We start from the raw sequence: 19,981 nt of genomic DNA on the forward strand, positions 1-19,981 counted from the left end.
GTCACACAGAGGTAAATATTGATGGCAACAATGAACATGATTGGATGAATACCTGCACTTAGCACACAGGTGTGCCGTAAACTGAAAAGAGAGTTTATCTTAGCTTATTTTATTGGCTTATTTCTTACTTATTTCCTTATGAACGAATAACTACAGTAGTTATAGTTTGCCACATTTGTCAACACATCTGTGAAAACACATTTCAGTAACTGTCCATTTTTTAATTGTGAACTCTGAAGCATAAAAAGAAAGGAAGCAAGAATGACGTTTAGAGCATAGTGAGGAAACTAAGTCAACGTTATACATGAGGTCACATACTTTTACACAACTGTGTTAATTAGTCGGAATGCAAAATCATGTCGAGCCAACAAAGGGAACAAAATGCTTATACAAAAGAATACAATTCTCGTGGAAGTCAGGTGATGCAAGTCTTTACATGTTTGAAATTGTTGCAGTATTGAACTGAAATTATGACAAAACAGGTGATCAGATGTCCAAAGAGAACATTCAATTGTAATGAATTTATGTTTCTACTATTCTCAAACTGAATTAACCTCCCACACACACATTTCAAAAATTTCTACTGTGCAATAGTGTCCATTTCACAAATAAGCAGAGCTGTGGCAACTGGAGAAACCAGCCTTTAACTTATGATGAACAAGTGTTAAAAAAAACAGTTCTCTACATCAGTAATATGGTCTCCGAGGATTATTCTGTGGAAACAAAGAGAAACACTTGATTAAATTCAAATATTACAGCAGGGACACACCAATGTCGAATTGATCAGCAGCATGGAAATGGAAGTGTCATGTTTCTATAATCAAGTATAACACTAAACACACATGGGAATCTACAACTATAAAACACATTAGCTAGCAATAGTAAAATACATTGGTGCAAATTATTTTTTTTAATTATTTTTTTTTACAATAAACAACATGTTACCAGTGGGTTTGGCCTGAAGCGGTAAGCAAGCATCATCCTCTTTCTAAAAGCGTCATACTCATCGTCAGTTTTCGTGAGCTCAGCTGGACGGTCGATTCCTATACCTGCTCCGTTCACAGGTGTTTGTCCCCTAGAGTGGGACAGAGAGACACCCAAAATTAGTTCCTACTTTCATGCCTGTGCAGTAATTTGATAGCTATCAAAACATTACTGCCTATCTATCTGGATGTGCAAAACACTTAATTATAGGTCTTTTTCCCTGAAGACATACTGACTAAATAAGAAATTAAATGATAGCTGAATCCCATTTTAGCTGTTTCAGTTTTGAGGTCCTGGTAATGTTCATGCTGACTCATTGTCATGGCTCACAGGGACATAAAAATAGAACAGAACCATCACTAACGTTATTAGTGCCACCTGTGATTTTCTGTCTATGATAAGTCTACTGTGAAAAAAGCCCACTATGGTGTAAAGAGGCACAATGGCGTACAGTAATCTAGTAACAGAGGTAGACTGGTGTGATAGTCTAGAGTGTATTGTTCACTATTAGTAAGTCAGTGAGATAATTCCAATAGATACTTCTCATGCCAGCCATGCATATTGACATATATATCAGTTTTTAGCCTCATTATGATGATTTGGTTTGTTGCTGTGTTCAGATTGGTTCTGTTTTATTTTTTGTTACTTTTATTTACTACCATTCACTAAAATATCAAGTTCACTTGAACAAAACTGTGTTTTGTGAGGTCACTTTGAATAATCTTTGATCTAATTCCCTCAAGGTGCTACTGCTATATCACAGCCATGAGAGTGGGACAGCCAACTGGAAAACATTCACCTAGCTGACATGAAAATCTTTGGTGATTCTAGCGGTTGGAATTTTTGCACATGGTGAAACAACTTCTAAAATGATATACATGAAAACAAGCTTAAATATGAATATTGAAAACAATCGAAAATGGTTAACGTTGTGTTATTGCTAGAATATATGGAATGAATGAGGATGGATGCTCACTTGTTGACGGGAGCCTTGATTCCCTGTCCTTCACTGCCGAGGCCATCACCTTCCTTCCAGCCCATCTTCATGAGCATTCGGAAACCAAGATTTTCTACCGTCAACTTAAACTCTTTGTATTCCGAGTAGTCTGGGTCCCGGCCCTCCTGCAAATCAAGAAGATTTTATTCATTATTAAGTTTCATTCATGCCATATACACTGGGGTTAAATTTCACCATCTAAATGACAAATGTATTCCTTCATCTTAAAAAAAATATCTTTGTTTCAAACTTCAACTTTACTTTTCTTAGGCACAAATACAACAATAAATAAACAAATAAGTGATGGTGAGCAAAGTTTCTTTTAGTATTCAGTTGTTTTAACAGGTAAGGAATAAACTCTGCTTGTCATCTGAGTCTGTTTAGTGCGTCAGGGGTGATGTCTCTAAACATAATTCAACACTGCTGGTCTTCACTACATACAACCAACAGAAATGTGTGTATTGCTAGAGTAACCAAAGACTTTGTTAATGCTTTTGCCCGAGACGTTTGCAGTGTGTTCTTTAACTTTACCATTTACTTCCTGGGCCTTATGTGACTGTTGATTTCCCAATAACTGTGCATTACTGTGCTGTTTTCTTATCTTTTTTTTAACAGTCTGTCAAACTCTTAAAATAAGTGTGGTTTCTATAACATTGCCAAATCAAGTTAAACAGAGCTTCAAATAAACAAACAGCAGTTAGAGTCTCCTCTTTGGGTCCCTAAGGCAGAGCTAGAGGACTTTTCTGGGAAAAGAGACATCTGTGTTGCTCTAGTGGCTGTTGCCACAGTGCCCCTGTCTGGGACAAGCAGCTTGAAAATAGAAGCATGGGTGAATGATAATAATCATTTTCTAAAATCTGTGTGGGCGACGCTTAATGTCTAATAGCGCACACAAATCACACCAAAAATATATGACATTTTTGCAGTGCTCTCCAATTGTTTCTCTAAAGAAATCATAGCGTTCCGTGTTGTGTAATAATGTCTTCTTTTCCATAACTGATGGAATCTGATTAAAGATATTTTAACTTCTTAACTTCTGGGAGGCTATAGACCAGAGCGGCATTTTTATGCAAATGAGAATGACTGATGCATCCTGGGTAATTTAGGGGCAGCACCCTGCATTTTTAAATTGCACTCAGTGGCTTTTTGTGTTTTGATGGAGCGTAGACTAACTAACAATCAATTTGAATGTTTTATTTTTTGTTTCTTTTGTAGCACTATGTCTCATAATTATTTTGACACCCTCTTTGAAACCCACCGTTCACGCTATCTTGAAAAATTACAATTAATTAATCTAGCGGTATGCTCCTTTAGCCTCCCACAATGATCAATGACTCCACACAGTGGCCAGAAATGTCTGACCCAGACATCTACACGTATTTGGTCGAATCACCGGGGAGGTTTTGGCTAAGTGTTGTCTGTAAATAGCCTGTTAATAGTAGGGATGGGACGATATGAAATTTCATGTGACGATTATTGTGGCCAAAATAATCGCGATTAACGATATTATCACGATAATAAAGAGGTCGGGTTGTCAACATCTTGTTTGTCTTTCCAGTCATCAGACTTAACCCTTTTAGAAGCGGGGTAACAGTTACAGCGGAGCCTCTGCCATTCACGGCCATGACTGAACTAAAAGCTTTAGGGCTTTTAATTTGAAGGTCTAGAAACAGGAAGTCGTGACACTCCCTCACTGTCGCTAGCTTTCTTTCTTTCTTTTTTTCAGCACGTATCAATGTTGTTTCAATGAGCGGTGCTCCCTTGAGCCCCGCCAGCAGTACCGCAACTTTCCCAAGATAAACACCTCTGGGTGAGCCCTAACATTAGCTGTGATTTTGTGAGCTCATTATCTGTAACGAAAACTACGGGGGAATATTAGCTAGCGAGCTAATGTCAGCAGCAGCTAATTAGCAAGCTGGTCGACTGACTCGACTCTCGTCTTCACATGTTGCCACTGTTGACATTTAGCTACGTGTGCTAACTTTACCCAGTGATATTCACCTCAGAATAATCTGAGTTCACAATGCACAGGGTGTTTAGCCAGGAGGATGAAACTGAGACTAGCAAAGAAAGCACATTTTACCTTGAGTCCCACAAAGATAGAGGGGTGTTTATCCCTTAGGTGCGCTTTTAAATGGGAAGTGTTGGCCAAAGGAGCACAGAGATGCTATGCAAGAGTGTGGCTGTGACTAGTGGCTGGCTGGATGCCTGCCAAGCATGCTGGTGAGACTTGACTCTTTTTTTTTTTTTTTTAACATGGCGTGCTGCGCGCCTCGCAAGGATTACAAAATGGAATGGAAACAATAAATTCAGGATTATGGCGATTATACGATTATGACGAATTCTGCACGATAAATAATTGTGGGTGTTTTTAATCGCGATTGGCGATAAAATCGTAAATCGTCCCATCCCTAGTTAATAGCCAACTTTTTGTTAGTTAGTTTGTCAAGAAGCCAGTTAGGCTGAACTTTTCAATGGAGGGATGCCGGGCGCTGCCCCTAAATTACCCAGGATGCATCAGTCATTCTCATTTGCATAAAAATGCCGCTCTGGTGCATCGGAATTCAACAGCTTTGCTTAATTTATCTTTCCAGAATATTAACATTAATGGACAGAGCCAACCATAGCTGAAAAACAGTAGAATTCCTCTTTGTCGGCCGGGGAACAAATGAATCCAGATGAATTCTGACCTTGAGTGCCTTGAAGGTCTCCATGAACTTGTCCAGCTCCTCAGGAGGCAGGAAATCTCCAATAAAGTGTTTCCCTTTACCCATTTCTGTCAGAGATTCTGCCCACTCTGGAAAAGTACAGACATGTTTTTTTTTTACAACGAGGAACTACTTCATCGCCTTGATACAAAGCTGAGCATCAACTGCTTCTGGTGTTAAAGTTTTTTAAATTTCCATGGTGATGGCCAGCCTTACCACGCGTCTTCTCCATTTCCATCTTTCGGAGACGATGCTCCCACGTGCCCGCCTGCTGGTCCACTTCTTCATCACTGTCGTATTCGTGCTGATGATCTTTTATAGCTTTTTCCCACATTACCTGCACCTCTGCCATGACACGCTTGTGCTTCATGATCAGGTCATACATCTCCTGCATCTGTATGAGAAGAAATCAGACAGGCACAGTAAGCAACACAATTCCTACTGTGGATTAAAGGGGCTAATACTGGGGGACAGATTAAATTAATAACAGATACAGAGTCACAGGGTGTCTATGGATATTCTCATTCATCCAGGTCATTGTTCTTTTCTGGGCAAATTGAATCGTAGGCAACTGGACTTGTATTTGTCTTGTCGCCTCTTATCCAAGGGGATCAGTTCGTACGCAACAAGTCTCACTAGTCCACACTAGCTAGACCGTCACAGGGTAGGTGGAATTTTTATTGTTGGCATTTTCCTACCTCTTGTTGTTCTTTGATTTGTCTCTTCTGGTCCTCAGACAATTCTGTCACTCCAACCAGACCAAGAGGCTTCCCCTTCTTATAACCAAGGCCTCTCAGCTCCTGGGCTATACATCAAAACATGGATAGAGTTATGTATTCCTTATGTATGCCTTATTCACTAATTAACTATCAACTCAATAGGACCAATTGTGTGACAAAAAAGGCAAATCAGTATATCTTCACCAACCAACAGTGGTTGGTGCCATCTTATCAATATATACAGTATATAAAACAGGCTTCATGTACCAGTGAGAGACGGTGTGTTAGGGTCTGGGACACTAACATCCGGAGGAACAACGACAGAAGGAACAGGCAACTCGACTTTGTCATCCTCAGAGCCCCATCTGCTCTTCCTCTTCCGTTTGACAGGTGGGGTGCTTGACTCCTGACTAGGTGATAAAGATGCTGGGGTCAGTACTGGGGTCAGTACTGGGGGGATTCCCGGTAAAGGTGGAGCTGTGGCTCGCTCAACATCTGTCCTCAACTCTTCTGCAGGAGGTGTAGAGCTTTGGGAGGCTGTGGCACGATACTCCTGTAATTTCTCTTTGTAGAAGCGATGGGCTGGACTTTGGTGATCATACAAGAAACTGCAGGAGGGACAGTAGATATTTTGTGTGAGGTGAAAGGCTAAAGCACAACCAACAGAAAAAGCAAGAGACATAATAATAACAAAAAAAACGTTCCTGTCATAAAAGGAAATAAAGTCCCAGAAGCAGTGACTGACCTGAAGGCAGGGTTATCTCGGTTGCGCTCAGCAGCGATGGCTTCCACCTCAGGGCCACCCTCCGCCACAAACTTGGCCAGCTTCTCAGCCACCTGCTGGGTTTCCGCGTCCACTGGGGGGGAGACTTTAAGCAGCCTATCAGTACTGGGACTCAATTCACACTCTACTACTGTACCGTACTCAACTGGCCCTCACACACCACCAGTCTAGAGCCAATAGGGAATAAGAAGAGGAAGGAGGAGCAAGGGGGACATGGGTGGTGAATGGGGAACTGTATGGATGTGAGGGTTTTCTTGTAGTAAATGAACATCAGGTAAAGCCCATAGTGAGTGGCAGCATTTACACACAGTGACTACACAGTACAACTTGAGCTGCAAGTATAAATGTCCACAATTAAAGACTAAATTCTTTACTTTATCTTTAAAATCTTAAACATAGCAACATACGACATACGATAAGAAGACTATGATCTGATCTGTATGGGCTCAGTCTAGAATAACATTTCATGATGAACCTCATTAGTATCTTGGCTGGAAATTATTTTTGTAAGACGGTGTGGTTTTGAAAGCCACGACGAAGGCTGCGTTTTAAAAGAAGTGTTTCTCTTTTTAAAATGCAACTGAATACTTCTATGAATAACAGTTTCACCCAAAGTAGAGACCTCGAAAAAAGAGTTGCATATGTAGATCATTACATTTTAACACCTCTACTGTACATATATTAACAATTGGGAAATGGCAGGTAGCCCCTGTCCAGGTAACCTCTACTGGATGGTAAATAACAATAAACATACACACGAATTAAAAAGCCTATTAAAACGCTAACGTTATTGTTCAGACTAATGCAATTACATCTTTATAACTGGAAAGGTGTGACAGAAAACAGTGACAAGGGTGAGAAGAGATAATAATTACCAGTTTCTGATGTATTCTCAGGTGTTAGAATATCCTTCCTCATTTCTGCAACTCTGTTTTTGTAGTAGAGATACTCCAGACTGCCCTTATCAAATAAAAATCTGAAAGACACAGATGTGACAGTTGAAAACAAACACATTTGTAAATACTGTACAGGTTAAAATCAATCTAAATGAGCTAAAAAGTCCTTTGGACTTACGAGAAAACAGGATTGTCCTTGTAGTCTTCCCTGGCCTTTCTCTCCAGTTCAGGTCCCCCCTCTGCCACAAAAGAGGCCATCTTGTCGATAATGAGTCTGGTGTCTGAATCCTCTGGGGGAGAGACTTTAAGCACGCTATGAGTATATTTACTGTAAGGGCACCTATGACAACATGCCAGTCACAAGGCAACTGTACCACTGGAGTACGAAGATGATGCACTGAAATGTCCCAAGCCATGGAGTTGTCCAGAGAAACACTGAATTACCTTTCATTTCTAAGAATCTGGAGTAATCAGCATCTTCTTCCTCATCCTCATCATCCGGAGAACAAAACACACTTGGCCTCTGGCTGAGAATGGGATTCTTCTTAGTCTGCGAGTAGCTCTTGAACTGACTAAGCATGCTGCTGACTCCGAGGCCAGGCCGCTTGCCAACAAGGATGCTCTTTTTGTTTGCTGCATTTCCTCCTGGCGATGAATTTAAAGCTGGAGGAGTTTTGGTATCACTGGTGGAACCTAGAAATGGTGCACACATTACAAACAGCTAGTACTAGACTTAACCGCAATATCTAAATGATGTTATATAATATATCTTTCCCTTGGTATAGATTCTTCCTCAACCAGAACATTAAGCAGGTCACACAAATGAGGTAAGGTAATGTGAGTGGTCCTGTTATGGTATTTGGGTACCCTTTTAAAGAGCCTCGACCACCCACATGCTGCACAGCTGTCAAGGATCTCTATCCTAAGTTCCACAGAGTCCTTATTATTGTACTAAATTGCACTACACAGGATCACAATATTATGTAGCAAGTGGGAAAGGTATGCTAAAAATACTTTGGTTGAAGCTTTTTAGATGGCAGTACTACTAACCTGGCACATTGGGGGATTTCTCCTTCTGCATCTTCATGAACTGTTGTAAGAAGCTTCCATCATTTGCAAACTTGTTTGAAGAGGGTCCTTGAAAACTGGGCAAAATACTGGGGTCAAAATGGGGAAAAATGCATAAAGACAATGTTAAAACCATGTAAACCAACGCAAAACTGTCTTGCATTACAGTACTGGCTGACAGCACTTGAGAAACTGTGGATGAAAAATATAAATAGCATTTATTTAATGTTTATATATTTGTGGGATTGTGAATGTATCCTGACCTTGGAGGTAAGGGTTTACTAGTGGTTACTGTATTCATTTTTGCTTGCTCTGCCATTCTGGCTTCAATTTCTTTCTTCTTCTGAGCTATAAGCTTCTCTTGGCGGAGAATATTCATGTTCATCTTGTTTTTCTGTGGCTGGGCAGGCTTGAACTTCCAGCCCCCCCGCCCTGAATAAACATAAAGGAAAAGTGCATTACAACCACAACATTTAATGGACAGTCAAGATATTCTTCTGATTGAAAATTTGCAAAAACATTTAAATGAAACCATGTGATATAAATGGGTTATAGATTCTTCGAGGCAGAAGGCATCAATTCCGTCCTATAATATCAAATATTATAACTTTGCCATGTTCTTAGCGATTACAGACTGACGAACAAAAAAGATTCTCTAAATGAAACAACAAAAGAAACAACTTTACACCGCCATTAAAAAGAGACATTAGTGCGATTACATGCGGATAACAGATGTTATAGACATATGTTTAGATAGGTACTTGTTGAATTAAGTAAAAAATAGTGCAAATTGTGGTGTTATAATGATCTAGTTCAGCTAACACAACAGCTAAAGCGAGCTAACGCAGCTCATTGGTTACGACACCAAGCAGCTACACAGGCTAGTTGACGCTTACGGCTAACCTGGATAACTTCACTACAGGCATATTTAGCGGGATTATCTCTCTCAAATCCCCTATAAATGTTACCTGCATCGCCAGACTCCATGGTCGTAGCAGGAGGAAGAATATATTTCGAAAACAACGTTTAAAAAAAAACTACAACAAGCCCTTCGGTGTTACAGTAGATGACTTGAAAGCTGACTTTGCTATCAAGAGCCAAACCATAACTTCCGGTCATAGTTGTCCAGAATAAAAGCATTATATCTACTGGTTCGCCTTGTAGACTGTAGGATTACACCGTCCTCCCTCATATTCTGACCGAGACTAAATTTATTTTACAAAAAAAAAATATATATATTCCAGTAAAATAAATAATGTGACCATTAGTTGGTTTTACAAATTCCAAGTATCAGGACAGAATTGGGGAAGACTGCCTTTCAGTTTTATGCACCCCAAAAGTGGAATAATCTACAAAACTGTCTGAAACTGGATCATCTTATTTCCTTAGATAGTTTTAAAAACTTATTATCGAATGTTTTTCAACCTGTATGTAATTGTGAATCATGACCTTGTATACTGTATAATTGTGTTTTTGTAATCAGGGCGTCATTGAAAAAGAGAGCTCGCTCTCAATTGACCTTCCCTGAATAAATAAAGGAGAAATGAAAAAAAATGAAAAAAAAGTGCTGTGCTGCTGTGGAAAGCACTGACTATAAAACAACAATGACAGGAAGGGTGTACAACAATAACCAACATATTATGGTTATAATAATAAACTAATATACAACTGAAAATGGCGAATAGAACATGGTACATCAAAACAGTTTAAATTGTAAATTATTTTATGGCCATGTGAATGTGATAGGTGTTTTTTTGGGGGGGAGGGGTGGTGCTTTTATTCTGAAGGAAATATTGAACCGGAAGTCCCATTCTTAGTAAATGTGTGTAGCTGCCATGGTGATGTTACGTACGTACGGGCACGCACGTACGTTGCCGTTTTCGTCGCGTCTTTCCCAAATCAGGTCTTCTTGTTCCTCGTTGCTACCCGTCCGTACTCACGAACTGGTTTCTCCTGCTCAGAAATGGCTGAAGCTCCCCCACGGCCCTGCCGGTTTTTCTGTCACCGGTGTTCAGCAGAGATTAGTCCGCGTTTACCGGTAGGTCCGAGAGAGACATGGTCGGTGACTAAAAGAACATGTAACTATATTTGTTTTGCTGTGGCCTCAGTTAAATGTGTGTGTGTGTGTGTGTGTTGCTCAACGAGTCATGTCGCCTGACTGCTACTGTTCAGCTACGCTAGTTAGCACCAACGGTCCAGAGTGACAGTCAAGTGGTAGTAATTTTAAGTTGACGGGGACACCCACATTGTGATCTTGTGATTTTAGAGGTGTAATATCAGATAATGTCGCAGTATACTGAAAAGCAACCGGACTGAGTTCATCCTTACTGGACTGACAGATCTCTCAGTGGTGCCGTTTAATACCAGGGAGCTAGCTAACAGAAGAAAAGCGTAGGTTCACATTGCTTTAGTCAGATTTATAATATGTCAGAGGTTTAGGCATAAGGTTTTTGGGTTTGATTTACTGTCTGTCAGTCAGCTGGTATTCAAAAGCCACAGAAATGTGTTTCCTCATATGGGTTTATTGTTAGCTTCTTGTGGTTATAGGGCAAAGAGAAGTAAAACTAAAACCAGTGTTAGTTAAATGTCCCCAGTGTTGTGACATCAGCCTGCCTGCCTGCCACCACAGTCTGTTGTCGAGCTATTCATGGGAAGCTTCTTGAACATTACAGTAACAGTTACTTTACAGACAGGCACCAAGCCAGCTGCTTACCCCCACTGTGACCGAGTACTCTCAGAAGATCACATTTATTTACAGATAGAGGTTACAATGTGTTATTCACACTAACAGTATGTGACATTTCACTGAAGTTGGCTGAAAGTACTGGAAATAAGAGATCTCTGATGGATATCATTGATTGCCCTACATGATATACCCAGTTGCCAGTTCATAGGAACACGTTAATCTAGCCAAAATTCAGATGCGACAGATAATATTTGTTCTAAAGTTTATAATTCTTAGTGTTTACAGTAATTTTTATGTTTTTTTTGTATTGTGTCACACTAAGTGTTGTCTGTACTATTTTATTCACCTAGTTTGTGCCAGCCAGGGAAGAGCACAAGATCACTGCACAATCCAGCAGCAGCTTAGGTTAAAAACCATTTGGTTGAACACCTGTTTAAGACACTAAACTCTAAAATGCCCACAAAGGTGGGGTTTTGTGCAGGCTGTTCGATTGTAGTATATTTTTATTCAGACATGCCTAAGAAACAGACAACTCATATTACGGTGATATTATGGTGAATGCATTCTGGATATTGACATTTACATTTTCACTGTAGGACTACACTTGTCCACGCTGTGAGTCTGGTTTCATTGAAGAATTGCCTGACGAAAGAAGGTATGTAGACTTGTTGTGTCTTGTGGATTTTATTCATTTGGTATTCTGAGTCTAATATTTTCATTTTCTTCACCTCTGTGTTCCTGCAGTAGTGAAAATGGGTCTGCATCCACTTCCTCCTACAGTGATCAGAACCGCTCAGCCTTTGAGGTCAGTTGAGACTTTCAGAATCAGCTCATCGAGGAAAACTTTTTTGCACATTGCACCATGATTTGACATTGCCCCTGTGTTTTCCCTCTAGAGCATGGATCACCAACACCTATTTACATTTCCCTCTGGGTACGGTCCGTTTGCACTTGGGATTTTTGATGAAAACTTTGACCTTCGAACGCGGCTACCCACAGAGGACAACCGAGAGACAGAAAACAGGAGAGAAAGGGAAATGGCGTCACGGCAACGATACAGTGCGCGGCAACCACGGGGTCGACATGTTCCTCGGAGACAGGGTACGCGCCATGAAGGAGTGCCCACATTAGAGGGGTGAGACATTTTCAGCAGTAGAGTGTGTGTGAGGTTGGTGTGGGACCCATGAGAGAGGTAAAAGTCTGCCTTTCTGTCTAATACTCCGTGCTTCTCATGTGATGCCAGGCCATACTTAACAATATGATTTCCACTTCTGAAATATAAGACATACATATATAAAAGATGATGTGATAAGACAGTGAAAATGCCATGAAGTAATCTGTCATACCACTTACAAAGACCCATAAATCCTATAACCACTAAATCTACTATTACAATCTGTGTTAAGATTAAATATATTTTTGTGAAAATAAAACTTTAAATATAGAGACATTTTTCATATGTGGAGTGAAGGAGAGAAGGCAAGTTAACATTTTACTCATCAAATGCTTGTTGAAAATATATATGTCTTTTTTTTTTTTGTCCTGATTTCTAGAATTATCCAGCAGCTAGTAAATGGGATCATAGCACCTACAGCCATGCCAAACATCGGAATGGGACCATGGTAAGCACAGGAAATTGATGCATGTTTGCTTTGTTGTTTTATTCAACTGAACAAAAATTTTTTTTTAACTTATGCTTATTTTTCTGACGTCCCTCTTGTTTGGCAGGGGCATGTTACATTCCAATCCAATGGACTATGCTTGGGGCGCCAACGGGCTTGATGCTATCATTACACAGGTATAACATGTTCTTTCTTGGTGTGTTAATAGTGTTATAATTATTAATTCACAATAAAGACATTTGAATGTCAAACTTGATCTCATGCAAATGATCTCTGCCATTTAATGCAATTTCGCTCTTTTTCACTTGCAGTTATTGAACCAGTTTGAAAACACTGGTCCTCCTCCTGCAGACAGAGAAAGGATAAAGAGTTTACCCACCATCTACATCACAGAGGAACACGTGGGTAAGTCTCCACATGTCTGCCTTTCTCTCACGAATTGTATCTCAGCCACTCCCAGAGTGATCTATGGGAGCAAAAAACATCGTTTTTGATCAACATTGAGCTTTGTACTGGCACTCCATATGACTATAACCTCGTCATCTAAGCCTTATGGTATTATAGTGGTATTGAAGCAAAGTTTCTGAATTTGACCTGACACCACATAACACCGCCATAACCCAAACAAACACAATCAGCATGTTCACAAGCTGATGCATGTGACTGGAGGTCTCGCTCACACAGACACTATGCTGTCGTTTATGTTTGTGCAGGTGCGGGGTTAGAGTGTCCTGTGTGCAAAGAAGACTACAGCGTGGAGGAGAGTGTTAGACAACTGCCATGCAATCATTTATTTCACAATGACTGTATAGTACCATGGCTGGAACAGGTATGTATATAAGCTGTGCTGCTTTGGGTTAATAAAAGATTAAGTGCTACTCTAAGTTGTCAAAACACAAGTTAGTGCTGTATTATTAACACTAGGAACAGAGAAAACTGTCCAAAATAATGATGTTTAGTCTATGCCACTGTCAGAGCACTATTATGACATTAGGAAATTAGGAAAGAAATGCTTAAATGGTAAAATGTTCACACTGATAATTAGACAGTATCAACAACACTCACCTATGTACTTGGCAGTTAACATGTAAGCCTGCTGTAATGGTTTGTAGTGGAACATGCCTCACAGGCATCTGAATGTGTTGATATATTGAAAGTGGACAAGTTAAGGACTCTTATTCATCCTTTTTTTTTTCTTCCCACAGCACGATACATGTCCCGTGTGCAGGAAGAGTCTTAGCGGACAGAATACAGCCACAGACCCACCGGGGTTATCAGGAATGAACTTCTCTCCCTCCTCCTCCTCCTCTTCCTCCCCGAGCTCCCCTAGTAATGAGAATGCTGCCAGAAACTCATAGATTTTCACCGTCGCCGCCACCTCACATCTGAAAACCTCACACCCAGCTGAGACCCAACAACTCCTCTACAGCTGAGACCAGGACAGTCGCCTGTCCCGATTCTAGGGGACAATATGAGTCGAGGTGAACTCTGAATGTGTTGCAGACTATTACTCACCCACCCCCACTCCCACCCCCGCCCACCAACCCCCCCGCGTGCTGAATGGACACTGGGTCCAGCTCCTGCTGCTATTCTAATCAAGTGTTTGAGGAGGTGGGACTTGGCAGTGTTAAAGGAGGATCCAGAGAGGCTGTGAATAATGATAACAACAACAACAAAACTAAAATAATAATGAAGTGGGATTGTGAGCCGAACTTGAGAAGCGTTTGAGCCAGAGTGGACTGCTTTTTGATGGAGACATGTCTTTGCCACAAGGCTGGGACACATTTTATATTTAAAAGACAAAATGTTTGTTTTTTTTTGTTTTTTTTAAAACATTGCCTGTGGTGGTGCAGAGTCCATAGATGTGTAGATAGAAAATTCATTTTGAACTGTAAGCCACTGTACAGCTAATGGATCAAACTAAAACCCTTGCGGAAAGGAAACCAAGCATATGCATCTATTTTCTTTTTTTGGGGGGGGGTTATTTATTTGCACCTTTTTTTTATTTTACAAATTCTGTTTAATTTTGAGAATGTGAATTTGGGGAAACTACTGAACAACAAAAAAAAAATATTTTTTCATTTCTGCTCAAAAAAAAAAAAAAAAATTCTAGGACTTGTTTTTGTTTTTCTTGGAGCTTGGTTCAGGGTGGTTAGATCATCGTGACGGGGAGAAGATCCACACAGCTCGACAGTTGACACATTTTTATTCCTCAAGTGAAACATTTCACAAACCTACTTATTTATTAAACCCTTGCCCAGGACACAAATTGGGTAACATAAAAGAAAAAAAAAAGACATTAAAAAAAAGGCATGGGATCATCTTACCTCTGGGCAAATGTGTTTAAGTGTTTATTATTTTATTTACTGATTTTTCGTACAGTCACAATAAAGTGCTAAAACAAACAAATTTGAAGGTTTCTGCCAATGATGTGCAGTTTCAAAATGTTATCCCACTGGTAATATTTAATTTTACACGCGATAATGTGAAAATAAAATTGTTCAAACCCCAACTGTTTAGCGGTAAACATGAGAGAAGAATCACAGTTTAACGATTGATCTTTTTGTTCTTGACATATTGAGAACTCTGAACATGTTTAGTGGGAGGTATCCCTGTCATAACCCAGCCTCTTGTTTGCAGCAGTGGATTTCTAATATCCATGAAGGTACTGCAGTTTACATTTAATTACATTACATTTAACAGTACATTTAATGTTTAGCGTGCATGTTGTTTGACTGATTTTTTATTTATTTTTAAGTGGAAATGGATGTCTTATGAACCAGTCTAATTTAGATCCAAAGTAAGTATTTTGTCCTCTTTAATAGGAGACACCAAAATCATTAATAATGCAGCTAACTGGTTTTAGAAGTTACATGAAGGTGAAGTTTTGGCAGCACAGTCCACGTTCTTGTGTGTTGAGCATCAGTATCAACGTAAACTCTAACCCTAACCTACATTGAGAATAAAAAAACTCAGGGGGCAGAGCCAGTAACTTGTTTAACATCTCACCAGTAAAGACAAAAATAACACGAAAACGTCCAAAGAGGGGTTGAACCATTTTCTTAGCATTTAATTTGGAAGATATCAAGGATTTTTTTCAAATGGGAATAACATTAAACCATTGCTTCAAAGCTGCCAGTGCGAATGCATGTGGTGTTCCCAGTCACTGCAGATATGAAAAGCTGTTTTGACGGTTTACAGGACCTGGATAAAACAAAGGCTGCCATAAAGAAATGCTGCCTTCATTTGTTATAAAACAGTCCGTGTGATTCCTTAACACACACTCATTTGTTTTACTGGTTTAGGACAGTTGTGTGTCAGGAGAACCACACCAGGAAGGTCATCACTTGATCTTTCTTATGTGGGTTAACACTCATTCTGACTAATGGACTCTATCCTATAAAATGGTTCTGTGCTCTTCAGACCAACAACACTTGCCCTCCTGTGTGTTGTTTGGTCAGCATTTGTCCCATTTTTGTTTCCTTTTTAGTGCATCGTGTCATTTTCGCTCTTTGCAAGTGTCACACTGCTGCATCACCTTACCAGGATATTACAGTGAACCCTGGTGCGGCTGCGTAGTTTGGACAAATGAAGCAGAAAGACGAAGGCAGAGGGACAGAAGAAGGGAGGGGAGGAGAGAGGGAGAGAGGGAGAGATGACTTCCCAGCACTCATGTCAAAAGGTAAGAAATTGTAGCAAGTGAATTTGACACAAAATTGAAGTTGATTTCTTTTATGTTTTCCAGAAAAAGTTGGGGTGGCATTTGATTGCCACTAGTTAAATAGTCGTATCGCTATTGCTAAGTGGGCCTATGTGCATGTATGTAAACTATCCTTTGCATATGTGACCAAAATTAGACTCAACCAAAACTAGATCAAAGAAAATAGGTTAGCTACTTAATCTCTTCTCCAGTGACGGAGCACTCGATTATCATGGCCCATATCTTCACCGTGCAGGAATGATGCTCTGTAGCTCCACAATCCTGCAACTCTGATAGATCTTAACATATGCTAATAAAAAAAAAGGCATTCACTACTGCTTTACATATGTGCAACCTGCTGTTGATGTTCATGTGCTGTTTAAAGCCAGAGCACCAAAGAGCCTATTAGTGATGCTAAACCTGCATCTCTCATTCTGTCTGTGCTGGCAGTGTGTTGACACATCTGCTGTACTTGTTGACACTTGTTAAAGGTGATATCTGCAGAGGTAATGCAGAAGATGATTGAACCGACTTTGCTGATGGATGTTAAAGCAATCTGGAGATCTTAAAAGAGGACATGAACAGTGAACTCAATACTCCTGTATGCCTTTTTATAGTTATATAGGATATACTTCACCTTTTGGAAATAAGGACCATTATTTGTTGCTTGGATTATACAGTATTGCAGTATTTCAGTATTGCACATAGCTAATCCCTAACTGTGGCTACTGTCTGAAGTCCATGCTTGTACCCTGTCACCTGCCCCTCTGCAATAACTAAAATAGACTGGAGGACAGAAATCTAAAGGTGTTTTGCCAACAACAACAAAAAAAGGGAGGGGGGGTGCATGGTACAGTTTGTTCCCTTTGGGGCATGAACCCAGATAGGAGCACCCACAGAATCATGGGTATAGGTTCACCTTTAGACAAATGGACCCAGGCTGCAGACATATTCATGTTTCTGACCAAGTATCTAAAAAAAAGAAAGAAAAAAAGACAAAGTTTGACGTTGTCTCAGATTCACAAAATGCTGAACATTTCTCCTTCCTAAAAAAAAAACAAACATTTCTCCTTCCTCCTGCTCTGTGCTCCCCCTGCGTGGCCACTAGGGCGCGCTCAATACCAGTCGAGGGTGACACCGATTCAGGGAGGTTGTCATTGAAAACACCTTCTAAAACATATGACATCATTCTGAGTTTTCATTAGCACGTGGTAATTAAACTTTTGATGTTAGTGGGCAATATTATGTGTTTGACGACATGTTAAGTGTTTGTTTCCCGTGTGATTTTTTTTTTTTTTTGGCAAGGAACTGCATGCATGAGGTAATTCAGCTTCAGGTCATGACGGAGAGGCCTCAGCTGGAGATGTAGGCTACTTGAACTGAACTGGGAACAGCATAAGCTAATGGTTTAATGATATTTGACGCAGTCGAGAGGCTTAATTAGTCTGATGCTTGAGCGTCTTTGACAGGATGACTAGTGAAAGTATAAATGCAGTAGTTTGCAAAGAAGTCACGTCCACCCCTCCCTCTGTCCCCCTCTCCTTTCTCTCTCTCTCCCTCTCTTTCCCTCTTCTTCTTCTCCTCTCTCCTCTACCTCTGATTGGTTTTCTCCAAAGATAATTGGAGGCAAAATTTGAGCTGCTTAATGTCATGGACAGGAATGAGGTGTCACCGGCGTCTGCTGCCACCATGAAGAAGAAGGCGGTGGGCGGCAGCGGATTCGGCCACATCGGCGCATCCAGGACCGTCGCGTCCAAACGCACAAGAAGCACCAGCAGCCACAACTGTCTGGACCCCGGTTCCTCTGGTGCACCGAGCGGTAAGCAGCAGCAGTCCGGCGTGGCCAGCAACGTCGTGATGGACGAGACGGAGGACGGAGAAGAGGAGTCTAAGTTTCAGCATCCGCGGTTGCGCCGAGCCGGGGGGAGCGGCAGCGGCGGAGGTGGAGGAGGAGGAAGAGGCAGTATCAGGATGAAGAACTTTACGCCAGGAGGGGGAGCCGCGTCCTCGGCTTCCAGGAGGAACTCCAACAAGGAGCCCTGCCTTACGCACACAGAGGACGCTCCTGCCGCCCCACGGCCCACTCCTGCCTCCAGAGCTGCCGAGACCCAGACACCCTGTCCGGGCGATGCTGCCCTGCGCGGCGAGACCAGCAGAGCATCTGGGGTGGAGGCGTCGGTGTCAGCGGTCACGGTAGAGGTTTTAAACGCGGCAGCGGGTGATGTTTGCAACAGCGTCGCTTCAATTTCCAGCATGAAATGCAACAAAAACGGAGAATGCAGGAGGGACTCGGGTACCGGGAGCCTGCGCTCAATCATCTCCAAGCAGGAGAGGCAGACAGGAGTGTCGGGGAGGGCCGAGGACGCAGGCAGCGCCAAGCGAGGAGCCTGTAACTCGACCACCGCCAGCATGGACGGCTCCATCACGCCAGGCGGGTCCCTGACCGGGGGGCACGGAGGAGAGAGCGCCAACCCCGGCACTACCCCCGTGTCCAGCGGTGTCCCCGAGAAAAAGGACTCCAAGGTGTCCTTCTCTAACGCACCGAGCCGGAAAGCCTCGTCCTCGCTGCACGGCCCGACTCAGACTCAGACCCAGCAGCCGAGGAACTCTGTCACTTTCCTGAAGCCGGAGGATGGACCGCCAATTGTGCCCGCCGAGGATGCGGAGCCTCAGGGCAGCCAAGCCAGCTTCATGCAGCGGCAGTTTAGTAGTATGCTGCAGCCTGGAGTTAACAAATTCTCCTTACGCATGTATGGTAGTCAAAAAGCAGTGGAGAGAGAGCAGGAGAGGGTAAAATCAGCTGGGAATTGGATTATCCACCCTTACAGCGATTTCAGGTAAGAGCTGGGGCCGCCATTGGTTGCACGTTGAAAGTCATGCGGGGCCCGTATGGGTCCCCATTGTCATCTGCAACTTAGCCTACTTTATAGTGAGTAACCACTGTGACCCCCAATGGAAGCACATGCATGACTATTGTCAAGGCTACTGGCTGCTGATATTTCCACTCCCTCCCTTATGACTGAACCTTTAGAGATTTGAATCGATGCATGCAACTTGCTCCCCAAACAACCTGTTGTCAGGCAAACTGACTGGAGCAAACAAAAAAAGTGTCATTTCAAGGTTGTAAACAAATCCTTTCCCAGTCTGTAGGTACAGTAGCATGTCTGGGATGCTCAACAAGCCCCGGCCTGCTAACATATCTCGACTTTTGCGTTGCAGCACACGCTCACATTTAACAGAGAAGACAGTGATCTGACGCTAGACGAGTTCATTTTTTTTAAAGAAAAAAAAGAAGCCATCATCAACAGATCGAATTAATATTCACTGTAGTAGAAGCTGTGCTCTGCGACAAGAGCCGTGCTGATAGGATGTAGGCTATGTGTGTATGTGTGTGTATGTGTGTGTGTGTGTGTGTGTGCGATGCACTCAGCAACGGAATGTCACCTTGAGCCAAGTGTGCGAAAACCTCAAGCATGCTCACTGGAGACACATCCGCCTGTACGACTCCCCGCATCCTGCATTTAAATGACGGATTCACTCTGTTTATCTCGGCTCGACACTGATAACCCAGCTGCCCCCCCCCCCCCCCCCCCCCCGGCAGCTATTTGGTCATGCAAATATTTAGGGAAATCCACGCGCCACGAAGGCTCCTCGTGACCTGGGCCATAGGTAAAATGAGCCTGCAGGGGCTTGTAGCCTTTTTTCGACATGTAGATCAGAATTCGTCGCTGAATTGCGTCTTGTGCTCAGGCAGCAGCAGTTTCTGGTTTTCCTCTTATGGCTGCGCGGTTTGGTTTCAGCACCACAAACCAGCGGA

At 41.8% G+C, this 19,981-nt stretch overlaps 3 protein-coding genes across 3 annotated transcripts in view; 2 read left to right on the plus strand and 1 right to left on the minus strand.

The window, feature by feature from the left end:
• Nucleotides 1-103: 103 nt before the first annotated feature.
• On the minus strand, nt 104-9,277 carry sugp1 (SURP and G patch domain containing 1). The gene is made up of 14 exons (XM_083991502.1): nt 9,125-9,277; nt 8,420-8,588; nt 8,139-8,245; nt 7,533-7,781; nt 7,267-7,390; nt 7,068-7,168; nt 6,154-6,277; nt 5,676-6,016; nt 5,388-5,494; nt 4,906-5,083; nt 4,672-4,778; nt 1,961-2,106; nt 946-1,075; nt 104-713 (listed from the first exon to the last, which is right to left on the minus strand). Exons 1-14 carry the CDS (start codon nt 9,141-9,143, stop codon nt 687-689), a joined length of 1,929 nt encoding a protein of 642 aa, XP_083847628.1. The 5' UTR covers nt 9,144-9,277; the 3' UTR covers nt 104-686.
• A 792-nt stretch (nt 9,278-10,069) lies between these two features.
• On the plus strand, nt 10,070-14,806 carry rnf126 (ring finger protein 126). The gene is made up of 9 exons (XM_083991507.1): nt 10,070-10,194; nt 11,439-11,497; nt 11,587-11,647; nt 11,739-11,977; nt 12,396-12,464; nt 12,571-12,640; nt 12,776-12,869; nt 13,178-13,293; nt 13,670-14,806. Exons 1-9 carry the CDS (start codon nt 10,120-10,122, stop codon nt 13,820-13,822), a joined length of 936 nt encoding a protein of 311 aa, XP_083847633.1. The 5' UTR covers nt 10,070-10,119; the 3' UTR covers nt 13,823-14,806.
• Nucleotides 14,807-17,811: 3,005 nt separating this feature from the next.
• LOC311000703 (potassium/sodium hyperpolarization-activated cyclic nucleotide-gated channel 2) overlaps nt 17,812-19,981 on the plus strand; it is a gene marked incomplete at its 3' end in the record, with an annotated part of 29,931 nt that continues 27,761 nt past the window's right edge. Inside the window, exon 1 of the mRNA XM_083991501.1 lies at nt 17,812-19,001. Coding sequence (XP_083847627.1) covers nt 17,815-19,001 — 1,187 coding nt within the window. The 5' untranslated portion in view covers nt 17,812-17,814. The remainder of the gene's footprint in view (nt 19,002-19,981) is intronic.

The sequence above is a fragment of the Trachurus trachurus genome (genome assembly GCF_905171665.1).
Source record: "Trachurus trachurus genome assembly, chromosome: 17".
In the NCBI taxonomy this organism is placed as follows: Eukaryota; Metazoa; Chordata; class Actinopteri; order Carangiformes; family Carangidae; genus Trachurus; species Trachurus trachurus.

Excerpts from the sequence above, each read along its gene's own strand:
- sugp1 (XM_083991502.1), bottom strand. Across the intron at positions 6,278-7,067 it reads TGAGAATACATCAGAAACTG|TCTCCCCCCCAGTGGACGCG; the intron begins GTAATTATTATC and ends GGCTGCTTAAAG. Across the intron at positions 5,495-5,675 it reads TAACACACCGTCTCTCACTG|CCCAGGAGCTGAGAGGCCTT; the intron begins GTACATGAAGCC and ends TTTGATGTATAG.
- rnf126 (XM_083991507.1), top strand. The coding sequence starts at position 10,120 with ATGGCTGAAGCTCCCCCACGGCCCTGCCGGTTTTTCTGTCACCGGTGT. Across the intron at positions 12,465-12,570 it reads AACATCGGAATGGGACCATG|GGGCATGTTACATTCCAATC; the intron begins GTAAGCACAGGA and ends CTTGTTTGGCAG. Across the intron at positions 12,641-12,775 it reads TTGATGCTATCATTACACAG|TTATTGAACCAGTTTGAAAA; the intron begins GTATAACATGTT and ends TTTCACTTGCAG.